This window comes from Talaromyces amestolkiae, assembly GCF_001896365.1.
Source record: "Talaromyces amestolkiae strain CIB chromosome Unknown scaffold12.1, whole genome shotgun sequence".
Lineage (NCBI taxonomy): Eukaryota > Fungi > Ascomycota > Eurotiomycetes > Eurotiales > Trichocomaceae > Talaromyces > Talaromyces amestolkiae.
Window position 1 is genome coordinate 66413 of NW_024468048.1, and position 21009 is coordinate 87421.

Sequence of the window (21009 nt, forward strand, 5' to 3'; positions counted from 1 at the left end):
AGAGTCACGTTATTCGCACAGCTCCAAAGATATAGAATATCATAGCATATGAGTAACGCACAAAATTTGAGTCAGTTAGCGCTCGATGTAAAGCTGTACGGGCATTCTCCCCATCTAAGGCCCCACAAAAAACAGTAAAGACCTGAGAGTGCTGGCTAAGCTCTTGGATATCGATATCCGGGCCGTCAAGTAGGAATCCCAACTCCTTCCGGAAGTATTGCTTGATAATAGCCCCGTTCAGCTTAGCTGCGCGCTGAGGAACTTAGTAACAGTAACATGCCGGCCAATAAGTTGACATAAATGCGAATATCGTTGTAGAGTCAATGAATATAGTAGATTTATATACGTGATGACATCCGTACGGCTATACGTAGGAGCTACGGCTAAAATACGAAAGTCATGGTCATCGCGTACGATAGACTATTGTTGCGCCAATCCACAAATGGCCACAGATCCCACTCGAGACGTCCGAGTAGGCCGCGGTCATCTATATGCCGGTAGAAATGATCAAGAATACCTCCACAGTACCGAGATAACGTCGGACAAGGTTCTCATCCCCAAAATAAATCATATGGTCGAAAATAATAAGAGCCCAATAGAGAGAGAAGTATGGGATGTTTACTACAGGCAACGATGCTGGGAAGTGTGTCTCAAGGCGCTCATCAGCGCGGCGACTGGCATAGAACTCCTGGATGCACTTTCGTGCTAGTCTATCATCATGGGATAGTTGTTACGTGAAAAGTATCTCTAATCGCAAGTCCATAGAGAATTGGTTTCGAGCTTGTAAAGTAGAGTAATGGACTGATCAAAACGAATACCGTGACCGACTAAGTGAACTGCATTGTCCGAAAACTGTAGCTTGTGATCAATCGTTGCATGAGTACATGCATTTGAAATCAGACATGCCATTTCCTGTATATAAACGCTACCACTACCTGGTGTACCTTAGTAGGAAGTGTATTAATTGTGGCTAGAGTACAATACTCGGAAGGCTTCCAGGGAAGAATCTCATAAACGCTGTATTGACATAGATAAAAATAAGGTATGTATATGTAATACCTAGCTATATAATCAAACCACTCCATAATCCTAGACCAAATCAATCTTTCCACGTAACAGTTTTGGTCTGAACCCACTCCTCTAGCCCTTCGATGCCATTGAATCTGCCATATCCACTACTCTTGAACCCACCATGAGGCAAACTACTCTCATCATGCACACTCATAGCATTGATATGCACAGCACCGGACTGAATTCTCTTCGCAATCCTGAATGCTCGTCTCAAATCCTCGGTGTAGACCGAAGCTGCCAACCCGTACTCGGTATCATTCGCAATTTGAATTGCCTCTTCGTCATTTTCGACAGTAAAGAGGGACACGGTAGGTCCGAAGGATTCGGTGTAGTACATGTCCATTCCTTCCTTAATACCTTCTAGAACAACGGGCCGCATAGCGGTATTGATTGCGGCTGTATGATTAGGGTCGCCATGAACCACCTTGGCACCCTTGGAAATGGCGTCGGAGAGAAGTTTCTTGTTTTTGGTTACGGGGAGTGCGTTAACTAGCGTCAGGCCATCGGGTGTGCCGAAGATTTGATCGATGGTTTGCTTGAAAATTTCTTTAAATTGGTCCGCTACAGCAGCGTGCACGATTACACGCTCGGTGCACATACAAACCTGGCCAGAATTGAGGAATGATCCAAGAGTTGCACCAAGAGCAGCTTCTTGGAGGTTGGCATCTTCGCATACAATTGTAGGAGCCTTTCCACCGAGTTCCATAAGGGTTGGCTTAAGAAGCTTCGCGGCTTGGCTAGCGATAATACCACCGACGAGCGCGCTACCGGTAAAGTTGATTTTGCGCACAGCAGGCAACGCAATGAGTGCCGAAGTGACTTCGGCGGCATCTTGTTGGCGATGTAGAATAGTATTGAGACATCCGTTGGGAAGCCCGGCTTCGCGGAAGATGGACGCAATTTTGAAATAGACACCGGGACTCAACTCAGAGCCCTTGAATATGACTGTATTACCCATCGCTAAAGGGCCAAGGCATGATCTAATACCCAAGATAAAAGGAGCATTCCAAGGAGCGATGGACAAAACAACTCCGAAAGGCTCGCGAAGGATCATAGCAGATCTGCCTTCATCGCTAACTGTCGGAACAGAGCCACGAACAGCAGAGATCAAACCTGCAACAGCCTTACATGCTTGTACAGCTAAATTATGCTCAAAGTCGAACATGGAGTCAACTTCTCCGGTCTCTTGGCGGGCGATTGTGCGCAAAATTTCTTTATCCCGGAGTAAGATGTCTGCGACCCTGAGGATAATGTCTCTTCGATCGCTGGGCTTGGTTTGCGACCATGACTCGAAAGCGTTTTGTGCGGATTCGACAGCTCTTTTAGCATCCTCGACAGAGGCGGAGGAGGATTTGTAAATAGTTTGACCAGTTGTGGGTGAGACGACGTCATACGTCACTTCTGTATTGATCTCTTTGCCATCGAGCAAGAGAGGGATAACTGGTCCCAAGGGATTGCTGGACTGGTTTATCGAGCCCATCATGTGATATCAAGGGGTATCGCTTGTAGTCAGGGGTGTGATAATGTTATGAGAAGAAAGCGGGTGGCTACAAATACACAAAAAAGAGTACACGCAAAATTTGGAGACTGCGGGGAATTTATCTGCTCCGAAGCAAATTGTTCCAAATCATAATAATCGCCTTATAACGGTGCACGCACCTCTTCTGTCTCCATATTGACCCCCAATTCTTCATAACAGCGGGTAATACCCACGTTCGGCTTCAGAGTTCGGCATCGGGATCTGCCTCGTAAATTGTTCAATCGACATTATGTCTGCAGAACTCTGACTAGCTACCTAATACATCGAGACTAGGCAGACCTAAAGTAAGTTAGGGGAAAGCCTTGTGAAGTCGGCCAGACGAATCTAAGTTTATTTCATGGGTCATGACGATGTCCTTGATTCTGCGGTGCAGCCAATCTCTGCGCATAATGAGAAGATCGGTGGAGTAAACGTGGAGTCACGTTCGGATGAGGAGCACCGGTAGCGGAAAGCAGTTAAAGCACTGCCTAGCTATTGATTTTTGTTTGCGGGGGAAACCCATACGGGGAGGACATTTGGTTTTCGGTGTCCAATCGTAATCATGTATCTAGCCCCTAACTTGCCGGTGTCAAGAGCCGTCTTCCCTTATGGTGGATCTCATCCGACACGCCTTCCGATGTGCCTACTCACATCCAATATCGCGGGGTTTTTGCACTAACTAGCCACATGGAATACAGTTTAGATAGCTGCACTACAGCGTGACGCTCACTACCTGGAATAGAAGAAGAAGAAGAAGAAGAAGAGGAAAGAAGAGATGGAGCGGGGTATGAGTGCAGATCATGAATCATTCTTGGAAGCAAAAGTTGGGAGTCGAGATACTGGATTCGGTTGGGAATAAGATAAAAGGGCATTTCCGACTGCGTCGATGTTCTAAAGGTTTGGATTCCATTTTCCTTGTTTCAGACGCAAGAGCGAAATCTATATCCTTGTCTGTTCGATTTTCTCCATTCTCTTTTAGCCTAGTTCAATTCGAAGAATGTCTCGTGAAACAACCGCCCTAGTACTCAGGGAGGTCAATGGCCCCTTCACCTTAGAGCCCATCAAAGTAGATGCTTTGAAGTCGCATGAGGTATTGGTTGAGATTCACGCTGTCGGCCTGTGTCATACCGACTTGTCATGTGATACCGACTTGTCATGTGCAACCGGGGTTCTACCAGCAGTCACMCCAGCCGTATTTGGTCACGAAGGTAAGCTTTCCTCACAATCTTGTATCAATCTATCACTGAAAATTCCTTTTAGGCGCCGGAGTAGTGGTAGAAATGGGCTCTGAGGTAGATGAAGCTAGCGTCGGCGACAAAGTGCTTCTCAGCTATGCCTTTTGCAATAACTGTAAACAATGCAAAGCAGGTCGCGCGCCTTACTGTGACTCCATGATGCCTCTCAACTTTGGCGGGCTACGTGACGATGGTAGCTCAGGTCTCGCTCTAAATGATGGATCTGCTCTCCGGGCGCATTTCTTCGGTCAGAGTTCCTTTTCGAGACTCGCTGTCGTGCATCGCAAATGCATTGTCAAGGTTCCTCAGGATACTCCTCTTGATCTGTTTGCTCCTTTGGGTTGCGGTTTACAAACTGGTGCTGGATCAATACTCAACACACTCAACGTCCAGGAGGGAAGTACCGTCGCAATATTTGGCGTCGGATCAGTCGGTTTGAGTGCGATAATGGCAGCACGTATCCGCAAAGCCAAAGAAATTATTGCCGTCGACATCCAGCCTTCGCGATTAGAGCTTGCGAAACAACTGGGGGCCACTAGTACAGTAAACAGTGCCGAGGTCGATGCTCTTCAAGAGATCCGCCGAATTGTTCCTCCTAGTGGCGTCCATTATGCACTTGACTGTTCTGGTGTGTTGAAAGTGATTGAGACCATGGTTGATTCTCTGGGGCCATGCGGTCGTGCATGTTCAGCTGGTGCCCCTACTCCGGGGAAGAGGGCGTCTATTGACGTTTTTAGCCATCTTGTTATGGGTAAAGAATATGTCGGATGTCATCAGGGAGGGTCAATTGCCAAAGAAGTCCAGTTCACACAACCCTACAAATTGACCTAAATATAGACTGACTGCTCAACTAGATGATCCCATATTTGATCGACCAACACAATAAAGGACAGTATCCGCTAGAGAAACTTATCGTCAATTATGATATCCAAGACTTTGAGCGAGCTATCAAGGACACGAAGAGTGGGAGCACTATCAAGGCGGTGCTGAAGTGGACATGAATGAACATGTTTAAAACAGTGGCCATATTCAGCTAATGCTAGATCGATAGTGATTATCATTATCATCACTTGGTCGTATTTAAACTCATATGCAACACGGCCTTCCCTTTGTACTTATTGATTAGCGCCAAACGTAGGTAGAATGGAAGTTGTATATCCTCGCTTTGAAGGTGTACCTCCTCTCCTACCATAATCCTTTCATTTTTTTTCCCCGGAAAATCCGATGAAATTTTTCAGCGTGCCCCCATGAAATCCTATAATGAGATCCTATACACAGACATCCGCGCGAAATATATCCATGAGTTTTGACCAACCTAACATACGGTTGCGGCTACGCGAAATCAAGATTTTGTCTTTCGCCATATGGGAACAATTAGGGAACAAGCAACAGAAAATATTCACGGTAACTATCTTCAACCTTACTTACTTGAGAATTAGTGAATTTCCACAATCGCAGTTTGTATTGATCAACAATCATTTCTTACTCTTAGAGCTCATCTCGGTTGTTGCGCCGGCTTCCCTTTTCGAGAATACGCCGAAGAAATCCGTGATTGGACCGGCTGTGGTATTTATTCAATTGGTATTGTTCGTTGAACATTCCCCGGATTCACCCCACAATTTGATACACGGACTTTGATCCGTGATTGCTAGCTTGGTGAGATTGTAGATGATAATTTAAATAGTATAGACTGCTTGCTTGATGCAAATACGAAGTCTTTGTCGTCATTCACCTACCGTCTATAATTATCTGAGATGCTGTAATTTTATCACCCTAATTCATTGACTTGATATCCAACATGCCCATCCCGAAATACACCTACAACGGTCCCATTGACCACACCATCCCCCCAAATCTCGGAAATGCCAGGAACAAATCCGTTATCGTCACCGGAGGCGCGAACGGTATGGGTGAGGCAATGGTGCGCGCCTTTGTCGCCGCCGGCGCTTTCGTCACTTTCGGTGATATGCACCCTCGAGGCGCAGAAATTGAAAAAGAGCTAAATGGCACCGATTCAAACCAAGCGCCCAAGGTTGCGTTTGTGAAATGCGATATAAGGGAGTGGGATGATATGATCAATCTTTTTGAAACGGCGAAGAATAAGAGCCCACACAATAGCGTGGATGTGGTGATTGCGAATGCAGGTATTAGTAGGAGTTCAGGCGATAGTTTGTGGAATTTGGATGGTGAGTTGATATCATTGAATCTATAGTACGTGTCTAAATAAGCATCTATAGATCCCAATGGCCCGCCCACTAAGCCTGATCTCAAAATCGTCAGGACTAATCTGGATGGAACATTCTATACATGGAAATTAGCTGTGCACTACTTCCGGAAACAGCCTGACACCGCGGAACGAGACCGCTGTTTCATCATTACAGGTAGTATGGTGGCGTATATTGATTCTCCAGTATGTTTGATCTCGCATATATGTATTGAATCATCTCGACTCGCAGATTGAGGCTGACAGCACTTAGGGTAACTGGGAATACACTGCAACCAAACACGGTCTTCGCGGCTTCATGAAGACAGTGCGACGAAGCAGCTGGGAGCAAGGCATTCGAATCAATTATGTCGCGCCTTGCTGGATCAGAAGCGCAATCAGAACAAAAGAATACGAAACATGGCTTATCGAGAACGGAATCGAGTTTGGTGAGCAAGCCGACTGTGCCGGTGCAATGATGAAAATTGCATGTGATAAGACTATCAATGGTATGGTTTACTTAGCCCGAGTGAATGAACTATACTGATTTCGATCCTACAGGTCGCTCGCTGATGATTACACCGCGCTCAAAAGCGGAGCAAGGGTTCATGGACGTAAACCAGGAGGACTATGCTGATCCAAAGGATGAATACTTTATCAATAAGCAAACCACGCAATTGAGAATTATTGAGGATAAATGGCTAGATGACTACAAAGTGAGGATTTATAAAGAATAATTAGATGTGCGATGGAATGCTGATTTCGAGCAGAGACAAGGTCAGAGGAAGTGATGGGTCTTGATGGTCGAGAAGTGTTGAGTTCATAGTGAGAACAATACATGGAAATATTAAGTCCTCGCATCCATAGGTCACTGTTAGTGTTGAGTTACATATTTTATGGCTAGTTCAAATTATATCAGAATTACCTTGGAAGAAATAGTAGTAAATATCAAGACATGAATGATCGACCAGACTTCAAGTTGCCGCGGAATTAACTGTACGTAGGTAGACCGGCAATTCTACTTCAGGTAAGGTGGATGAATATAAAATGCTCTCCCACTTGAATGGTCACATAATAAGAAGCCCAGCAACTGCCTGATAAAACCTTAGCCAAAACGCAATCGTTGACAAAACCACCCAGAAAAAGTCTACCCAATTCACATGAGTCACGTCGCTACAATGGTACTTTCAACTCTACCATCGACAATGTTTGCCTGGAGGAAACATAAAGGTAATCCTGAGCCTGTCAGTATTCAATATTCATGACCAATGTTAGCAAGTATATTGACGGTATTTAGGTCTGGGAAGAGGTACCTGTACCTGAAACGCCCGCGAATGGGGTTTTGATCAAGCTACTGGCATCAGGAGGTACCTTTCTAATTCGAAATGGCACATAGATATGGAGAATCTGACATCCAGAAGTGTGCCATAGTGATCACTCACTCTTAACGAATGAGAATCAGCGTCCGTGGTTTCAGGATAAGTATATTCTGGTATGAAGTTCCTTACATCTACTAGAATTCATCTAAATTGGGATCTACGCTGATATGTTGTTATCACCAGGGTCATGAGGGTTGTGGATCTATAGTCCGTATAGGAGAAGAGGCAAAAGATTCAGGCTTCAAGATCGTAAGTGGCATTTATGATTGAGACTTAATGGTGTTTAGCTGAATAGCAAAGGGCGACAGAGTGGCTACAATTGCCGTGCCGGGTTGTGGCTCTGATGACTGTCCCGAGTGTTCTCGGGATCTTGCCCAGTATGTATTCAATATCAAAGCAGGCAATAAATTGACTGACATAATTATTTGATTGTGTGAACGAGCACATCACTCCGGAATCGGTGAAGACGGTTTCTACGCATCGTATGCAGCGCTGACCACGCGAGCAATCACCCTCGTCCCAGATAGTTAGTCCTCTTCTATCCTGATGTCAAAGGGATAGACGCTTATAGAATAGATATACCATCATCCGTCGCAGCTGTAGCCACAGACGCCGTCAAAACCGGCTATCATGCGATTACTCGACGTGCAGAAGTCAAGCCTACAGAGATCGTTTTCCTCTTTGGACTAGGAGGACTAGGCTTTAATGGTCTTCAGGTAGTCCTGCATATCGGGGCCCGGGTCATCATCTCCGATGTTAGACAGGAACGGCTCGAGGAAGCAAAGAAGATTGGTGTCCCGGAAGCAGATATCGTTCCTGTTGGTAAATCAGTACAGGACTTTGTGCGCGAAAATTCTTTGACTGGAAAAATTGATACTGTTCTTGATTTTGTGGGTAAAGATCAGACGTTCCAGGATGCTCAGGCTATTGGTAAGTTCTTATTGTCATTATCTGCAGGATACAGCGCTGATAGATCATCGTAGTCCGTCGTGGAGGCAAGATGGTTTGTATCGGGACACTTGATGATACTAATGTCATTGACATGAAGATTGGAATTAGGAAGAGACTGAGCATTATATTCACATACGGCGGGCAGAAGAGAGATATCCAAGAAGTGCTAAATCTGATATCCAAAAAGGCAATACAACCTCAGGTTGAAGATGCAAGACTCAGGGATTTTCCAACTGTATTGAAAGCTCTGTGTGATGGCAAAATAAAGGCGCGTGTAGCCTTGCTACATGACGATTAGTCTGTAGAAATGAGCGGGATCTTCTACTATAGCTATCCATGTATATGGCAAATATATTGGTTATTATGACCTTTCGTCCGCTTTGGATCCATTGACACTGGCACTCTTCGGTAAACCTATTCCAACAGCAGCAGTTGCACCTGCATCTACTGGTAGAATCGCGCCAGTTATCCAGCGCGCATGTGGTCCTGCAAGAAATACAACTGCGCACGCAGCATCCCATCCTGTTCCCTCTGTACCTAGCAAGCTTCTTTTTTTCCTTGCTTCTCGAGCTTCATCTGACATTCCTCCTGCGTACATCATTGGAGTATACAGCATCTGAATATCACAGTTAGCTGGGAAAATCGAAGATAATAATTTGGAGAGAAACATACACCCGGACAGACACAATTCACCCGAATCCCATCCTCCGCATGATGAGCAGCCATCGCTCTCGTCATATTCACAATCGCCCCCTTGCTCGTCGGATAAAGCAAATGAGGTGTCCCGCCCTTCAACCCAGCAACACTACCCATATTCACAATCGACCCTCGGACTTCCCCTTCATTTCTTGTCATTGCCGGAACAGCATATTTCACCATCAAGACCATACTCGAAACGTTAATTTCCAATCCTTTTGCCCAATTTTCCATGTCGACTTCCACGGCTGTACCGGGCGCACCGCCGACTCCAACATTATTGACGAGTATATCTACCCGACCGAATGTATCTAGTGCCTTGTTCACAACTGCCTCACAGTCAGAGGCAGAGGTGACATCTGCTTGTGCAATTATTGCTTTTCCATAGCCAGGCTCGGAGTTGATCATTTCCACTGTTCTTTGTGCCCATTCGGAGTTTTGGTCGACGCATACGACATTACAACCATCATGTGCGAGCAGGATTGAAATGGCTCGTCCGTTGCCGATCCCGTCTCCAGCGCAACCTGCACCCGTGACGATGGCGACTTTGCCTGCTAATGAGCGTGAGGGTGGTGTTGTGTGCGTTGCTAAGGACATTATGCTTGAAGTTGTTGTAGTATTAGTGATTGTTAAATAGATCAATAGCGTTACTTCTATATATTTGTCAACCACAATTATCCAATTGTAGCTACAATAGTCCTAACCGAAGTCTTCAGTCGATTGGATATTCGAAGATTATTTCGGTTGTAGGAATACCGAGGCATTGCCGGAGCCGGGTGGATAAATATCCAATATGCATAATCAGGCCCGGGCGAATCGCGAAAGAACAAGAGCATACAAAGGTGTATTTGAAGTATCTGACATAAGTCCATAGTTAATACAAACTAACTTAACCGTGGTTGTTTCACTTCACTTGCGTATTAAATGAAACTTTGTTGACTAGTTTTCGTTTCTAGGTCGTCGTTGAAGTTATTCATGGCATGTCTACACTGGAGCCTGCCTATAGAAAACGAGGGGTGTTCCAACATCTGGTATCTCGACATCTTATCTAGACGCAATGGAGAGCATACCAATACCTGGATGGGTGAAACAAATTTATTGGATGGTTCAGAACGCTGACCATATGGATCAGTGTTACTTAGCTTACACAAGAGAAATGTATGCATGTGTATCTACCTAAGTTGCTGCGAAATTTGGCAAGTATAGAAAGTTTTCAATCATCACTAATTAGACATGTAGTATAATACAGTGGTGTGCATTCCCTTATGAAATGTAATTCTAGATGTCAAATCGCGACTTAAGAACGTTAAAATCGTTTTGGTTACATCTGGACTTAGCTGTATTAAGCACCTGACTGAGATTACTTGTGGTGTTAACACGGGTATACAGATATGAATGTTGGAAATATGATGGCGAACAAATGTTACAGTAACGTTCTAATCATGAATGGGTGGCAGAACGCACAAATTCCAAAAGTGATCAAAGTCCACGGTCTGCGTAGCCCCAACAGACCCCTTCTTCGCCTCCCGTGACGAAAACCCATTACCTAAATAGGCAAACCTATTCACCATTGCTTCTGGCGTCTTACCCATATGGAAATCCTCCCACCTGGGGTTCTTTAAAGCCTCAAGCATATGAATGATACTGCCACAGTAAATCGCAATGACTGGGCCGTCAACAGTGCCACGCTTGTACCAACTTCTGCATCCACCGCTCCAGACTGTGCGCTCAAGATATTTGGCGACGTGTTGATTATATTCTTCATTCACGTCGTCTCGAACTTCGAAGCTACGGATACCTTCTGTTTGTAGCTTTTCGAGCCATTTGTAGATGTATACTGCTACCGCTTGGATGTAGAGAATGAGAGATCCGTTCGCTAGAGGTGCATTCGGACCAACGAAGCCTATGAATTAAGTCAGTAAATGTTCCGAATGGGGTTTCCAGTCAAAATAGGGGAGAAGCTTACAGAAATAGTTCGGAAAATCGGGCACACACATGCTGAAATATGCCTTGGGCTGATCGGTAGCCCATTTGTCTGCCATATTGACACCATTTCGGCCAATAAGTGGAAAAGCTGGCTTGAATGTAGTATCAAACCCAGTGGCACAGACAATAATATCATAGTCCAATTCTTCACCGGACTTAGTCTTGATTCCTCGTTCAGTAATGCAGTCGATGTCGTCCCACCGCATTTCAATATTAGGTTGAACAATTGCCTCCAGGAAGCCGGGGCCAGGTGTGATACGACGACATCCGATAGGGAAAGTAGGAAGTAGAAGCTCAGCAGCTTTTTTACCCTTCTCACTATTTCCCAGACGCTTGGTCATGGACTCGCGGAAGATTTCTTGTGCTTGCTTTTGACCTTCGGAGTCGATAAGCGATCGACTATAATTTTCGAGTCGTCTGTCCATGAGCGCGGAACGATAAGCTCGTAAGTATTCGGGGTCTTTGAATAGCTCCAAAGTTTTCTCCGAGAAATTATATTCTTCATCCATTTCTGGATCGTTCTCGGTTGGTTCGTTGATACCAGGTGCAGGACTGATCCAGGTTTGACTGCGGACATAGCAATCCATATTTCCTACCACTGTTGCCAAACGATTAGCAAGCTACTTCTGTGAAATCAACCGAAAAATTCTTACCTTTCGCGAGATTGGGCACAATTTGAATAGCAGATGATCCAATACCAATACAAGCGACTTTCTTTCCGGTAAAGTCGTATGAATCATCCCAGCGTGCCGAATGCATGAGTGTACCTTGGAATTTGTCCAGTCCGTCGATAGTCGGCCATTGCCAATTACTTTTGTTATGTTAGTAACTATTTGCCGGAAAATGGCAAGGGTCTTACTTACTTCAGAACGCCGCTCGCATTAACAAAAACGTCACATTCATCGGTGAAAACAGATTTATCTGGTCTCTCGACTTGAATTTCCCACTTTCCCTTTTCTTCTTTCCACGTAGCGCCTACGATAGAGTGCTTATAGCGTATGTATTGCTCAACCTCATATTTCGCAGCAACATCTTTCAAATATGCATGAATCTGTTCCGACGTTGCATAATAATTTGGCCATGCTGCATTTGGACAAAAACTGAAGCTGTAATTATGAGCTGGTATGTCGCATTTGCATCCGGGATATCTGCGACTCATTAATTACTTATAATCCTCACTCAAGGAATTCTCAATTGACCTATTCTCAAACCAGGTTCCACCCAAATCCTCATTTCGCTCGTAGATCACAAACTCTGTATTCTGGTGTTTCATGCGTTCGTTGTACATGATTCCCATCATCAGGCCGGAATAACCAGCACCAAGAGATATAACCCTGATCGGACGACGTGTACCAATTGGCTGTTCCAACAGGTTGTAGCTTGGATCCAGAACGGGTTTTTGTCCCAATTCTTTTGTCGTCAGATTGATTTGAGACATCTTGATATCTGTTTGAGGTTCTCGAGGGAGTGATGGAGCTTCTTGCTCCAAAGCGATAACAGAGGGTGCCATTTTCTTAAGGTTTTATGAGTTTACTTCAACAAGTCTTGGTTTTCCAATTATGAGATGTCTTTCTCTCACAAATCGGACAGCTAAACCACGTGTATGATCTGAATAAATAATCATCAATCGCATTCATCCTGTGACTTCTAATTGGAACGCGGCAAGAAAGTCGGCCATACTTCCGTGGATATCGGCACACTTGTATCCGATACTTTTGTACAAAAAGACGATACCAAGCCTACTTCTCCACAAATCATTGCAAGCTTGGACACCAATTACCAGCACAAACTCTGGTGCCACCCGGCACTTGCCTAATCCAGACTAACCGAAGATACGGAAAATGTCCGAGACACATGCTAAGCAGCTAAAGGCTTTGGCGTGGACCCCATGGATGGGAGTGCGGGGAGGATGAAATTGTTGCGGAGAAGCGGATGTTATTCTACACATTACTGACTCAGATGTGATGAGATTATCTTTGCGTATGCCATTTAGTTATGTCATAGATAAACACATTGATATGTGAGACTAGTATTCATTGATTATGAATTTTCCAGATGCCGACGGCTTGCTCCATGCCCAGCGGATCCCATCTTCTATGACCAAATCCCAGTTTTTACATGCTGATAGCTTATCGCCGAAACGCCGGAAACCGTGAGGCAAGCCTTTGAAAACGTTTGTGTTTGTTGGTACTCTGAATAACAAGTCAGACATGGCAATAAATTCTTCATTAGAAAGTGGCTTACCCGTTTTCAGCAAGGAATTTCCCATACAAAAGTCCCTCATCTCTCAAAGGGTCATTTCCTGCAATACCTAGTGTTGTAGGTGGTAGACGGCTAGCCTCGTGCGCGGTGAGAAGACCGGGATTCAATTTTCGATCGTTGGGGTCGGGGCTTTGCACTTGTAACAGACTATTGAACAGAGACTTCGTCTTCTCATTCAAAATAGGTGCGTCTTTGGCTTGTTGATAGGATGACAAACTCGGATCCAATACTTTCTCCAGTATAGGCGCATAGCATGGTGTGCTTACTACGCATGGAATCATTAGAACCTGTCCGAGAATCGTGGGTTCAGGTGTCAACGTAATGTCGCCTCGTAGAACCGTCTGCACAAGCGAGGCAGTCAACCAGGCTCCTGCCGATATTCCTCCAATAACCAGTTTTTGATGATCGCCATCAAACATCGAGTGATTATTGCAGACCCAGATGAGAGCATCTTCTGCATCATTCCATGCTGTCGGATATTTGTGTTCGGGAGTGTGTCGATAGTTGACGTTGCATACTATAGTCTCGACATTGATCGCAATGCGAGAACAGATTGAGTCTTCAGAACTGAGTGTACCAAATAAGAATCCGCCGCCATGAAAATGCATATAAATCGGTAGAACTTCTCCCGTAGGTCGTGTTTTGGGGCGATAGATTCGTGCTTCTAGGTGCGATCCGTCACGGGTAGGGATCGAATAGTCTGTTAGAGACACCTTGTCTTGCAACTCTTTCATTTCTTCCTTTGCTCTCGCTTCTCTAGTAGCGTTATTTGATGTCTTAAGCTCTTCGATCGATTTGTCCTGTCGTGGTGGTAGTGTTTGTTCGACTTCCAGCCATTCCTTGCTGGGGATTCCATATTTGCTGAAGTCACACATCTTGACGAAGTGGTTTCAAAAATAAAGACTTTCCAGTTGCTTTGGAGACGAATTGAGTAGGCTCCGGGAAGAGGAAGACGTGCATGAGCCACATAGTTTGCTTATTTACATGACTCAGCGTGATATTCTATCAAAAAGAAGGAGTTGACAACGGCAGTTCCGTAAAATATAGCCGATTGGTGCGTGTTTTCGGTGCTTAATTCGGTGCTTCATCTAGAGAAATATAGCGTTGTTTAGTACAAAAAAGGTAACATGTACAGTAGACCCTAGCTAGAAGGAAAACTACGAGGTATTGGTATCAGGTTTTATACAATTCATATAAATATAAATAGTGCACCAATCCGTTGTTGAACGGGCAAGTTATGATATCGCCACCAGATTAAAACTACTTCAGATAAATAAGGGGAGAACTCCAAATCCTTATTGATCGCACAGGTCATGATATTACAGTGATCTCCAGTCCCATATGGATAGAATCTCTACACGTCACGTCGCCTACAGTCAGTGCCAGTGATCCAATGGAAAATTACCTCTGCCTTAGTACTGTCTTCGAGTTTATGAAAATGGTGGATGGATAGTTCGGGGATTTTGCAGTCTTCGGGGTAGGCATAAGCCATGGTTTCCCTTAACATATCCATCAATTTGCCTTCCCCTGCGTTTGGGAGCAGGCTAGGGCTCAATGGCCACCAGCCTCTGCGGTCTCGGCAGTCAAGGGCAATTGTATGGAATCGTAACAAGATCAATACCAGATTTGGACATTGGAAGGCCTTTCGCCAACTGGTTCTATAGTGGGATCCCATTCATATAAAATCACTGCAACTAGCCCAATCATCCAACCCTTGCAAGAAATCTGTACACAAAAAGATCGATTCCTCATCCCAAAAGATCTCATTTGAGCTAGTTGGAACCAACAGCTGCTCCGCAACAGCGCTAGTTTGAGATGTCACGAACGGGAAATAGTCCAGCCAATCAATACCACTCATCAACACATCCACTTCGGAATGCAAAGCTCTCGTTGATCTGTTGTTTCCGAGATGACTATTGGGAAAGTCTTCCGGGGTAAGCGGTTTGTTTCTTTCTAGTAGTCGTTCAAATTGCTGTCTTATAACGGTGCCGGTCGCCCACTTCTTCTGTAGTTCCTTGACGGTTAAAACAAGGATTTCAATCTCGGCTTTTGCTCCGTCTTTGAGATGGTCTGTTCTTAGGGCTTGAAGCAGACAAATAAACGCCATAGCGCTATACCAGCACGTGATTGGCATCATGTACCCGATGGCACTTCTGAGCAGCACATCTTTCAGGATACGGGCGATACACGTAGCGGCCATTATGGCAGGGGGKAATGCCCTTGGCAGGGACTGCGGAGATCTTGCAAGGTGCAACACCACGATGACTGCAAGATACGGTAAATGCAATTGATGGATATCGAGTTGAAAATCCGATGTATGATTCGACCCTATTCGTAACTGCAGATGAGGAGGCAGTGATTGAATCCATTCTATAAGCTCTCTAGCTAAATGGACGGGAAATGGACTAGTATTTGAAGAGGAATTTGCGGATCGTGAAAGCTCTTTTGCGACTCGTCCAATAATGGCGCATAGTCGTACCCAGTACACGAATACCTCTGCTTTGGTTTTGTCTTCGAGTTCGGGAAAGTCGTCGATTGAGGGTTCTGGGATGTTGCAGTCTTCAGGGTCTATGAGACATGGTTTTCCTTGGCATATTGCAGTGAGTCTTTCTCGCGCCTGTTGAAAAGTTAGTGCTCTAAAAAATATGTTAGTAAATAGTATAGAGAAGTTACCCACAAATGCAGTCCACCATATGCGCCGCCTTATACATTTCTGTATGGTATAAGCCTCTGAAAGCTCCGCAGCAGGCTGGAAATGAAAACCGGCTTGTTGCGCATGTTTTATGACAACAGCTGTCCACCACCATGAAGAATGCTTATGGACCATGAGAGGCGGTCTCGGTGCCCACCAGTAGAACAACAATACGGCTTTGAGCGATCTGACCAAGTCTTCCTCGCCGTCATCATAAAATATTCTCCGTGCGCGTTCGTAATATGCGGCTGGGCCTGGATGAGGTATGAGTGGCGGACGAAGATGACTTGCCCCGGTCGCCAGCGCATTATCAAGTAACGGTGATTCAGTGAGCTCTTGCAGTACGGTGTCTCGTAATAGTACCGGACACCATGGGTAGCAATATTCCCAGTATGTCTCCATATAGCTTTGTCGTAAATCTCCTTGCGACACTTCAAACCCAATAGACACGTTGCGATCGTGAGGCTCACGTCTTTGGCCATTAGTGATATCATTATTTGGACGTTCGAGCTGATTGATGTTGAAGATATCTGCATCAAATATACGCCCATCCGTAGTTTCCTGCCTTGTTGATGAGGACGGAAGACCGCCGTCTTGGGGCTCAAAGGCGGCTAATGCTGCGACATTGTTGTTCTCGTTATGACTAGAGCTTTCTTTCTCCAAATCACCCGTTATCTCAGGATTGTCGAATCCTGCCCATTGTGTGGTAGGAGGTTGGGMGCTCTGAATTTCTATGAAGCTTGAGCGCGCGCCGGAATACGGTCTCGCGCTGCTAGACGATTCGGCCGGTTGCGCATTGTAGTCTACACTGCTGCTAGTGAAAGGGTTCGGGTCTCTTGAAGAAGGGCTGAGGGTGCCATTTTCGGTGTTATCCGTTGGTGGTGTTGGTGGATGAGAGGGTGGATTTCCACTACTTCGATGTCTTTTGTCTCGTTTTGACGGTCGCGTACTAAATAATACCAGTAAGCCTCAGCCAAACGCGTCTATAGAGATTTAAAAGAGGTCAAGCGCACATACCAGCAATCTCTTCCGGCAGTCGAACAGTTTGTACAGCTGTTATTTCCTTCATTACGTTTGACTTGTAAATCGCATCGTATCTTTTTTGAATGACAAAAAGCGCAAGCAAGCTCAGCTCTCTTTCTCTTGAAGCCATGCGCCGCAAACTGGACCCATTGAGCCTCCGTCATTCCGGCTCGACATTCCTATGATCGATTTTGAGACGTTTGTGGTGTTTCCTTACATGTAGATGGTCTGATTCAATTCATACCCATCAATTTCCCTTTTAATTTCGAGTCAAGATTGAAATTTGGGGATCAAAGGCTAGCGCGCGGGGGAGGGTACGCCCCCCAAGGAGGCGTGGACGAATGGGTCCTACTTAGTACAGCAGAACCTGTTTATAGGTAAGAGCTTCCCACAGCTGTATCTGACAAAGTGCAATTCAGACTCATATGGCAACAGAGCGTTCTAAAACAACATCGAATCTTTAAGATGTTGAATTAAACCATTCTCCATACCTATATGTATATTTGACTTGATATGAATGTCGTGATAAGGAGACTTTGTTTTTGTTATAGCGAGTTTTACTTTACTACCTACGTATGTCTTGGTACGAAGTACTTGTGGGGTACTTACGAAATACTCCGCGGTAAGGTAACTAGTTACTTCCTTGGGTCTCACTAATTTCTGAGGGCAAAATAGCACGTACCACAACTCAGCCACGTGATAAAATAGATTTTGACATGTAAAATCTGTCTTTGGAGAAATTACAGATTTCCCGTTGCATATTGCTCTTGAAGGCCGCTGTGCTCGAGGCTGTACACGAGGTTTTGAGTAGGTGTCCCACAAAAATACTACACCCTGACTTCCTATCTTCACCAACCAATGTGACTAGAAAAGGGACCAAGATTTAGGACCAAGCTAGTCATTCCGAACCAAATACTCACGTGGTCACTGCTCACGGTAAAACAACCAGTCCATCGCCTACACTTACTTCAATGTAAGCCGCCCTATCTCGGTCGAGCCGGCTGTGCACGTAATAATTCGGAACGTGACTGTGTATTGTTTACAAACAGCCGGTATCGATTACCGACGCATTACAGCCGGGGGCTCATCCCATGATGGACCGACCGATAGCATTGAATGATGGGACGTGCTCTCGCTATACTTCATGTTGATTGTGAAGAAAGTGAGCCGGCTTGGTACTTCCAGTTGGAAAGTCGGCATGGATCATCCTGTGAATGTGGATCTGTAGAGGCCAGGGTATTTTGCCTGGCGGACTTTTTCCCGTATTCTACTAAAATATATACAATCCGTAATCAGCGGATCAAGAGTGTCCAGCTTGTAATTCCACAATGACAAAGATACCAACACAAGCGACAGCAACAGAGTTATAGCTTTTCGCAAATTGACGTCCTTTGCAAATATCGATTAAGCAATATGGCTCCTTCAATCGAGACCCTGGATCCGACTCCGGCCCCTACGCCTTTATTCGAAAACAGCATCAAACATATTCAGGGGAAGGCACCTCAAACAAAGAAATCAAATGAGAAAGTCTACGTTGAAGAGCTTCTCACAAAATCTGACGAGAATTTCGACGCGCATGACGTCCCATTCTACCCTCAATATGCGATGAATCCGCGCAAACTGAAGGTCATCACAATTGGAGCTGGATTTTCAGGTTTGCTTATTGCGCACAAGTTTCAACATCGATTCCCGGAACTACAAGATTTTGTTGAACATACTATTTTCGAAGCCCGGAGTGATATTGGAGGAACGTGGTTGGTGAATACGTACCCTGGTGTGCAGTGCGATGTGCCTGCTCATATTTACGTAAGCTTTCGGCCCTTGATGATGAGGCTTGTGGGTTAATTGACTTCTTTATTTTACAGGCCTTCCCTTTCGACCCGAATCCCGATTGGCCTCATTTCTACTCTAGCGGTGCCTCAATTCAAGACTATATTAAGAGGACCACTAAGAAGTGGAATCTAGATCGCGACGTGCAGCTCAATACCAAGGTCATTTCTGCCTATTGGCAGGAGGAAGAAGGCAAATGGAAAGTCACGGTTGAGCACGAGGGAAAGCAGCGAGTCGAGTTCTGCGATATTTTGATTTCCGGTCAAGGAAACCTAGTGTGGGTGTTCATTGACTTACCACCCAACTGAGACAAAATGAAAGCTGACATTCTGATAGCCAACCCTCTTGGCCAAAGATTCCCGGTCTACAAGAATTTAAAGGTCATATCACTCACTCAGCAAGATGGGATCATGATTTTGACTACTCCAACAAGCGCATTGCGGTCATCGGAAACGGCTCATCTGGAATCCAAATCGTCCCGCAGATGACTAAATTGCCGGGTACTACTGTGCGCAATTTCATTCGGGGGCCTGCTTGGGTTTACTATCGTGTTCCAGCTTCGAAGCATCTTGGACGAGATACTGTGGACACGAACCCAGAATATTTTGACGAGGAGAAGGAGAAATTCAGCGACCCGGTTGAACATAGAGATTATCGGAAGGGTATTATTCATCGCACGAACAAGGCATTCCGTCTGGTAAGTTTTCGCTCAATTGGACCATAAATCACAAAGACTAAGGTAGGGACAGTTCATCAAAGGGGAATTCAACCAGGAAACTGTACGCGCCGCTACAGCCCAAATGGCTGAAAAATTGAACCATGATCCCGAACTATGCGAAAAGCTTATTCCCAAATGGGAAATTGGCTGTCGGCGTGTGACACCTGGGCCTGGATATCTTGAATCATTTTCTAAGCCCAACTGCAGTCTCACGAACAGTCCCATCACGCAAATCACCGAGAAGGGAGTAGTGACCGCAGATGGACAAGAGTATGAGTGTGATGTCTGTAAGTGAACACATGCTCAATATCAACTATAGTCAAGTCGTAAACTAATAATTCTCCGAAGTGATATGTGCGACAGGCTTCGACGTTTCCAAGTGCCCCCAATACCCCCTCATCGGGCAAAACGGAGTTAATCTCGCCGAAAAATGGAAGTACGAACCCAATTCGTATCTTTCGGTTGGCACAAATGACTTCCCCAACTACTTCCTCATGGCCGGACCCAACTGTCTTTGCGGTCACGGCTCGCTTGTAGAGTCACTCAACTGGACAGGCGACTACTTCATGAAAATGATCAAGAAGATTGCCACCGAGGATATCAAATACATGGTTCCCAAAGCGGCGTCTGTAGATGCATTTGGCAAATATCAGGCCGAGATACACAAGACACTGGTCTGGACTGGCTCATGTTCTTCGTGGTACAAGCGCGGAACTGTCGACGGCAAGGTTACACATTTGTTTGCGGGTAGTGCCGTTCTTTTCAGAAAGATGCTTATGGAGATTCGTTCTGAGCACTATGATATTGCATATAACTCTGGAAACCCGTTTAGATTCATGGGTAATGGGTTTACTGAGTGGGAAATGAGGGAGGATGCTGATTTGGCCTGGTACGTTCAGGTTGCGGACCGCGAGCCGAAGGAATATAAGGGAAATGATAAGGGTTGGATTGTCAAATAGAGAATCAGACACATTAGAAGATTGTCAGATACACATTATTGATTTTATGTAATGAGATACTTCCTTGTTAATAACTTTTTGAAAGGCTTCAAATTTCCGAATTTGACTACAAGTGAAGTTCCGTGTTATTCTTGAAATAAATCAGCTTGCTACGCAGAACTTTAATCAATCGTTGTATCTTACAGCTAAGCGGACGGCCAGATCTGATGCAGCAAAACAGCACTTATCGCCCATATCTACCGGATGATCCAAGCTATTCTAAAGAAGTCCAGGTCGCCTCAGAGTATAGGTATGCTCGAGGCGATGGGCACGTGCAATGCCCTGCCTTGGAACTCTATTGGGGTAGCTTGGGAAAGCAAAACTTTATGCAACTACTGTTACCCCGGATTTGGAAATTTATTACGATCTATCTACTTCTTGCCGATTGGCCCGGCAAATCTATTGTGAGCATACATTTCGGTCTACTAAATTGGGACGGGGGAAAA

General features: G+C 45.1%; 7 protein-coding genes across 7 annotated transcripts; 3 read left to right on the forward strand and 4 right to left on the reverse strand.

Moving 5' to 3' along the window:
* Nucleotides 1-1099: 1099 nt before the first annotated feature.
* BHQ10_006353 (uncharacterized protein) lies at nucleotides 1100-2554 on the reverse strand (the record flags this gene model as incomplete). The annotated part of the gene is made up of 1 exon (XM_040878930.1): nucleotides 1100-2554. The coding sequence occupies one exon, from the start codon at nucleotides 2552-2554 to the stop codon at nucleotides 1100-1102; it is 1455 nt and encodes a 484-aa protein (XP_040734857.1).
* A 1033-nt stretch (nucleotides 2555-3587) lies between these two features.
* Nucleotides 3588-4826, forward strand: BHQ10_006354 (uncharacterized protein; the record flags this gene model as incomplete). Its single annotated transcript, XM_040878931.1, has 3 exons — nucleotides 3588-3798; nucleotides 3851-4623; nucleotides 4680-4826. The coding sequence occupies 3 exons, from the start codon at nucleotides 3588-3590 to the stop codon at nucleotides 4824-4826; spliced, it is 1131 nt and encodes a 376-aa protein (XP_040734858.1).
* Nucleotides 4827-5623: 797 nt separating this feature from the next.
* On the forward strand, nucleotides 5624-8656 carry BHQ10_006355 (uncharacterized protein; the record flags this gene model as incomplete). Its single annotated transcript, XM_040878932.1, has 6 exons — nucleotides 5624-6011; nucleotides 6063-6235; nucleotides 6303-6537; nucleotides 6590-6744; nucleotides 8124-8337; nucleotides 8391-8656. 6 exons carry the CDS (start codon nucleotides 5624-5626, stop codon nucleotides 8654-8656), a joined length of 1431 nt encoding a protein of 476 aa, XP_040734859.1.
* A 63-nt stretch (nucleotides 8657-8719) lies between these two features.
* On the reverse strand, nucleotides 8720-12550 carry BHQ10_006356 (uncharacterized protein; the record flags this gene model as incomplete). Its single annotated transcript, XM_040878933.1, has 7 exons — nucleotides 8720-8974; nucleotides 9031-9655; nucleotides 10519-10957; nucleotides 11021-11638; nucleotides 11694-11851; nucleotides 11904-12140; nucleotides 12207-12550. 7 exons carry the CDS (start codon nucleotides 12548-12550, stop codon nucleotides 8720-8722), a joined length of 2676 nt encoding a protein of 891 aa, XP_040734860.1.
* A 516-nt stretch (nucleotides 12551-13066) lies between these two features.
* On the reverse strand, nucleotides 13067-14177 carry BHQ10_006357 (uncharacterized protein; the record flags this gene model as incomplete). Its single annotated transcript, XM_040878934.1, has 2 exons — nucleotides 13067-13232; nucleotides 13285-14177. The coding sequence occupies 2 exons, from the start codon at nucleotides 14175-14177 to the stop codon at nucleotides 13067-13069; spliced, it is 1059 nt and encodes a 352-aa protein (XP_040734861.1).
* An 800-nt stretch (nucleotides 14178-14977) lies between these two features.
* BHQ10_006358 (uncharacterized protein) lies at nucleotides 14978-17063 on the reverse strand (the record flags this gene model as incomplete). The annotated part of the gene is made up of 3 exons (XM_040878935.1): nucleotides 14978-15919; nucleotides 15980-16943; nucleotides 17008-17063. The coding sequence occupies 3 exons, from the start codon at nucleotides 17061-17063 to the stop codon at nucleotides 14978-14980; spliced, it is 1962 nt and encodes a 653-aa protein (XP_040734862.1).
* Nucleotides 17064-18430: 1367 nt separating this feature from the next.
* Nucleotides 18431-20524, forward strand: BHQ10_006359 (uncharacterized protein; the record flags this gene model as incomplete). The annotated part of the gene is made up of 5 exons (XM_040878936.1): nucleotides 18431-18823; nucleotides 18883-19124; nucleotides 19184-19544; nucleotides 19597-19852; nucleotides 19914-20524. 5 exons carry the CDS (start codon nucleotides 18431-18433, stop codon nucleotides 20522-20524), a joined length of 1863 nt encoding a protein of 620 aa, XP_040734863.1.
* Nucleotides 20525-21009: the final 485 nt, after the last annotated feature.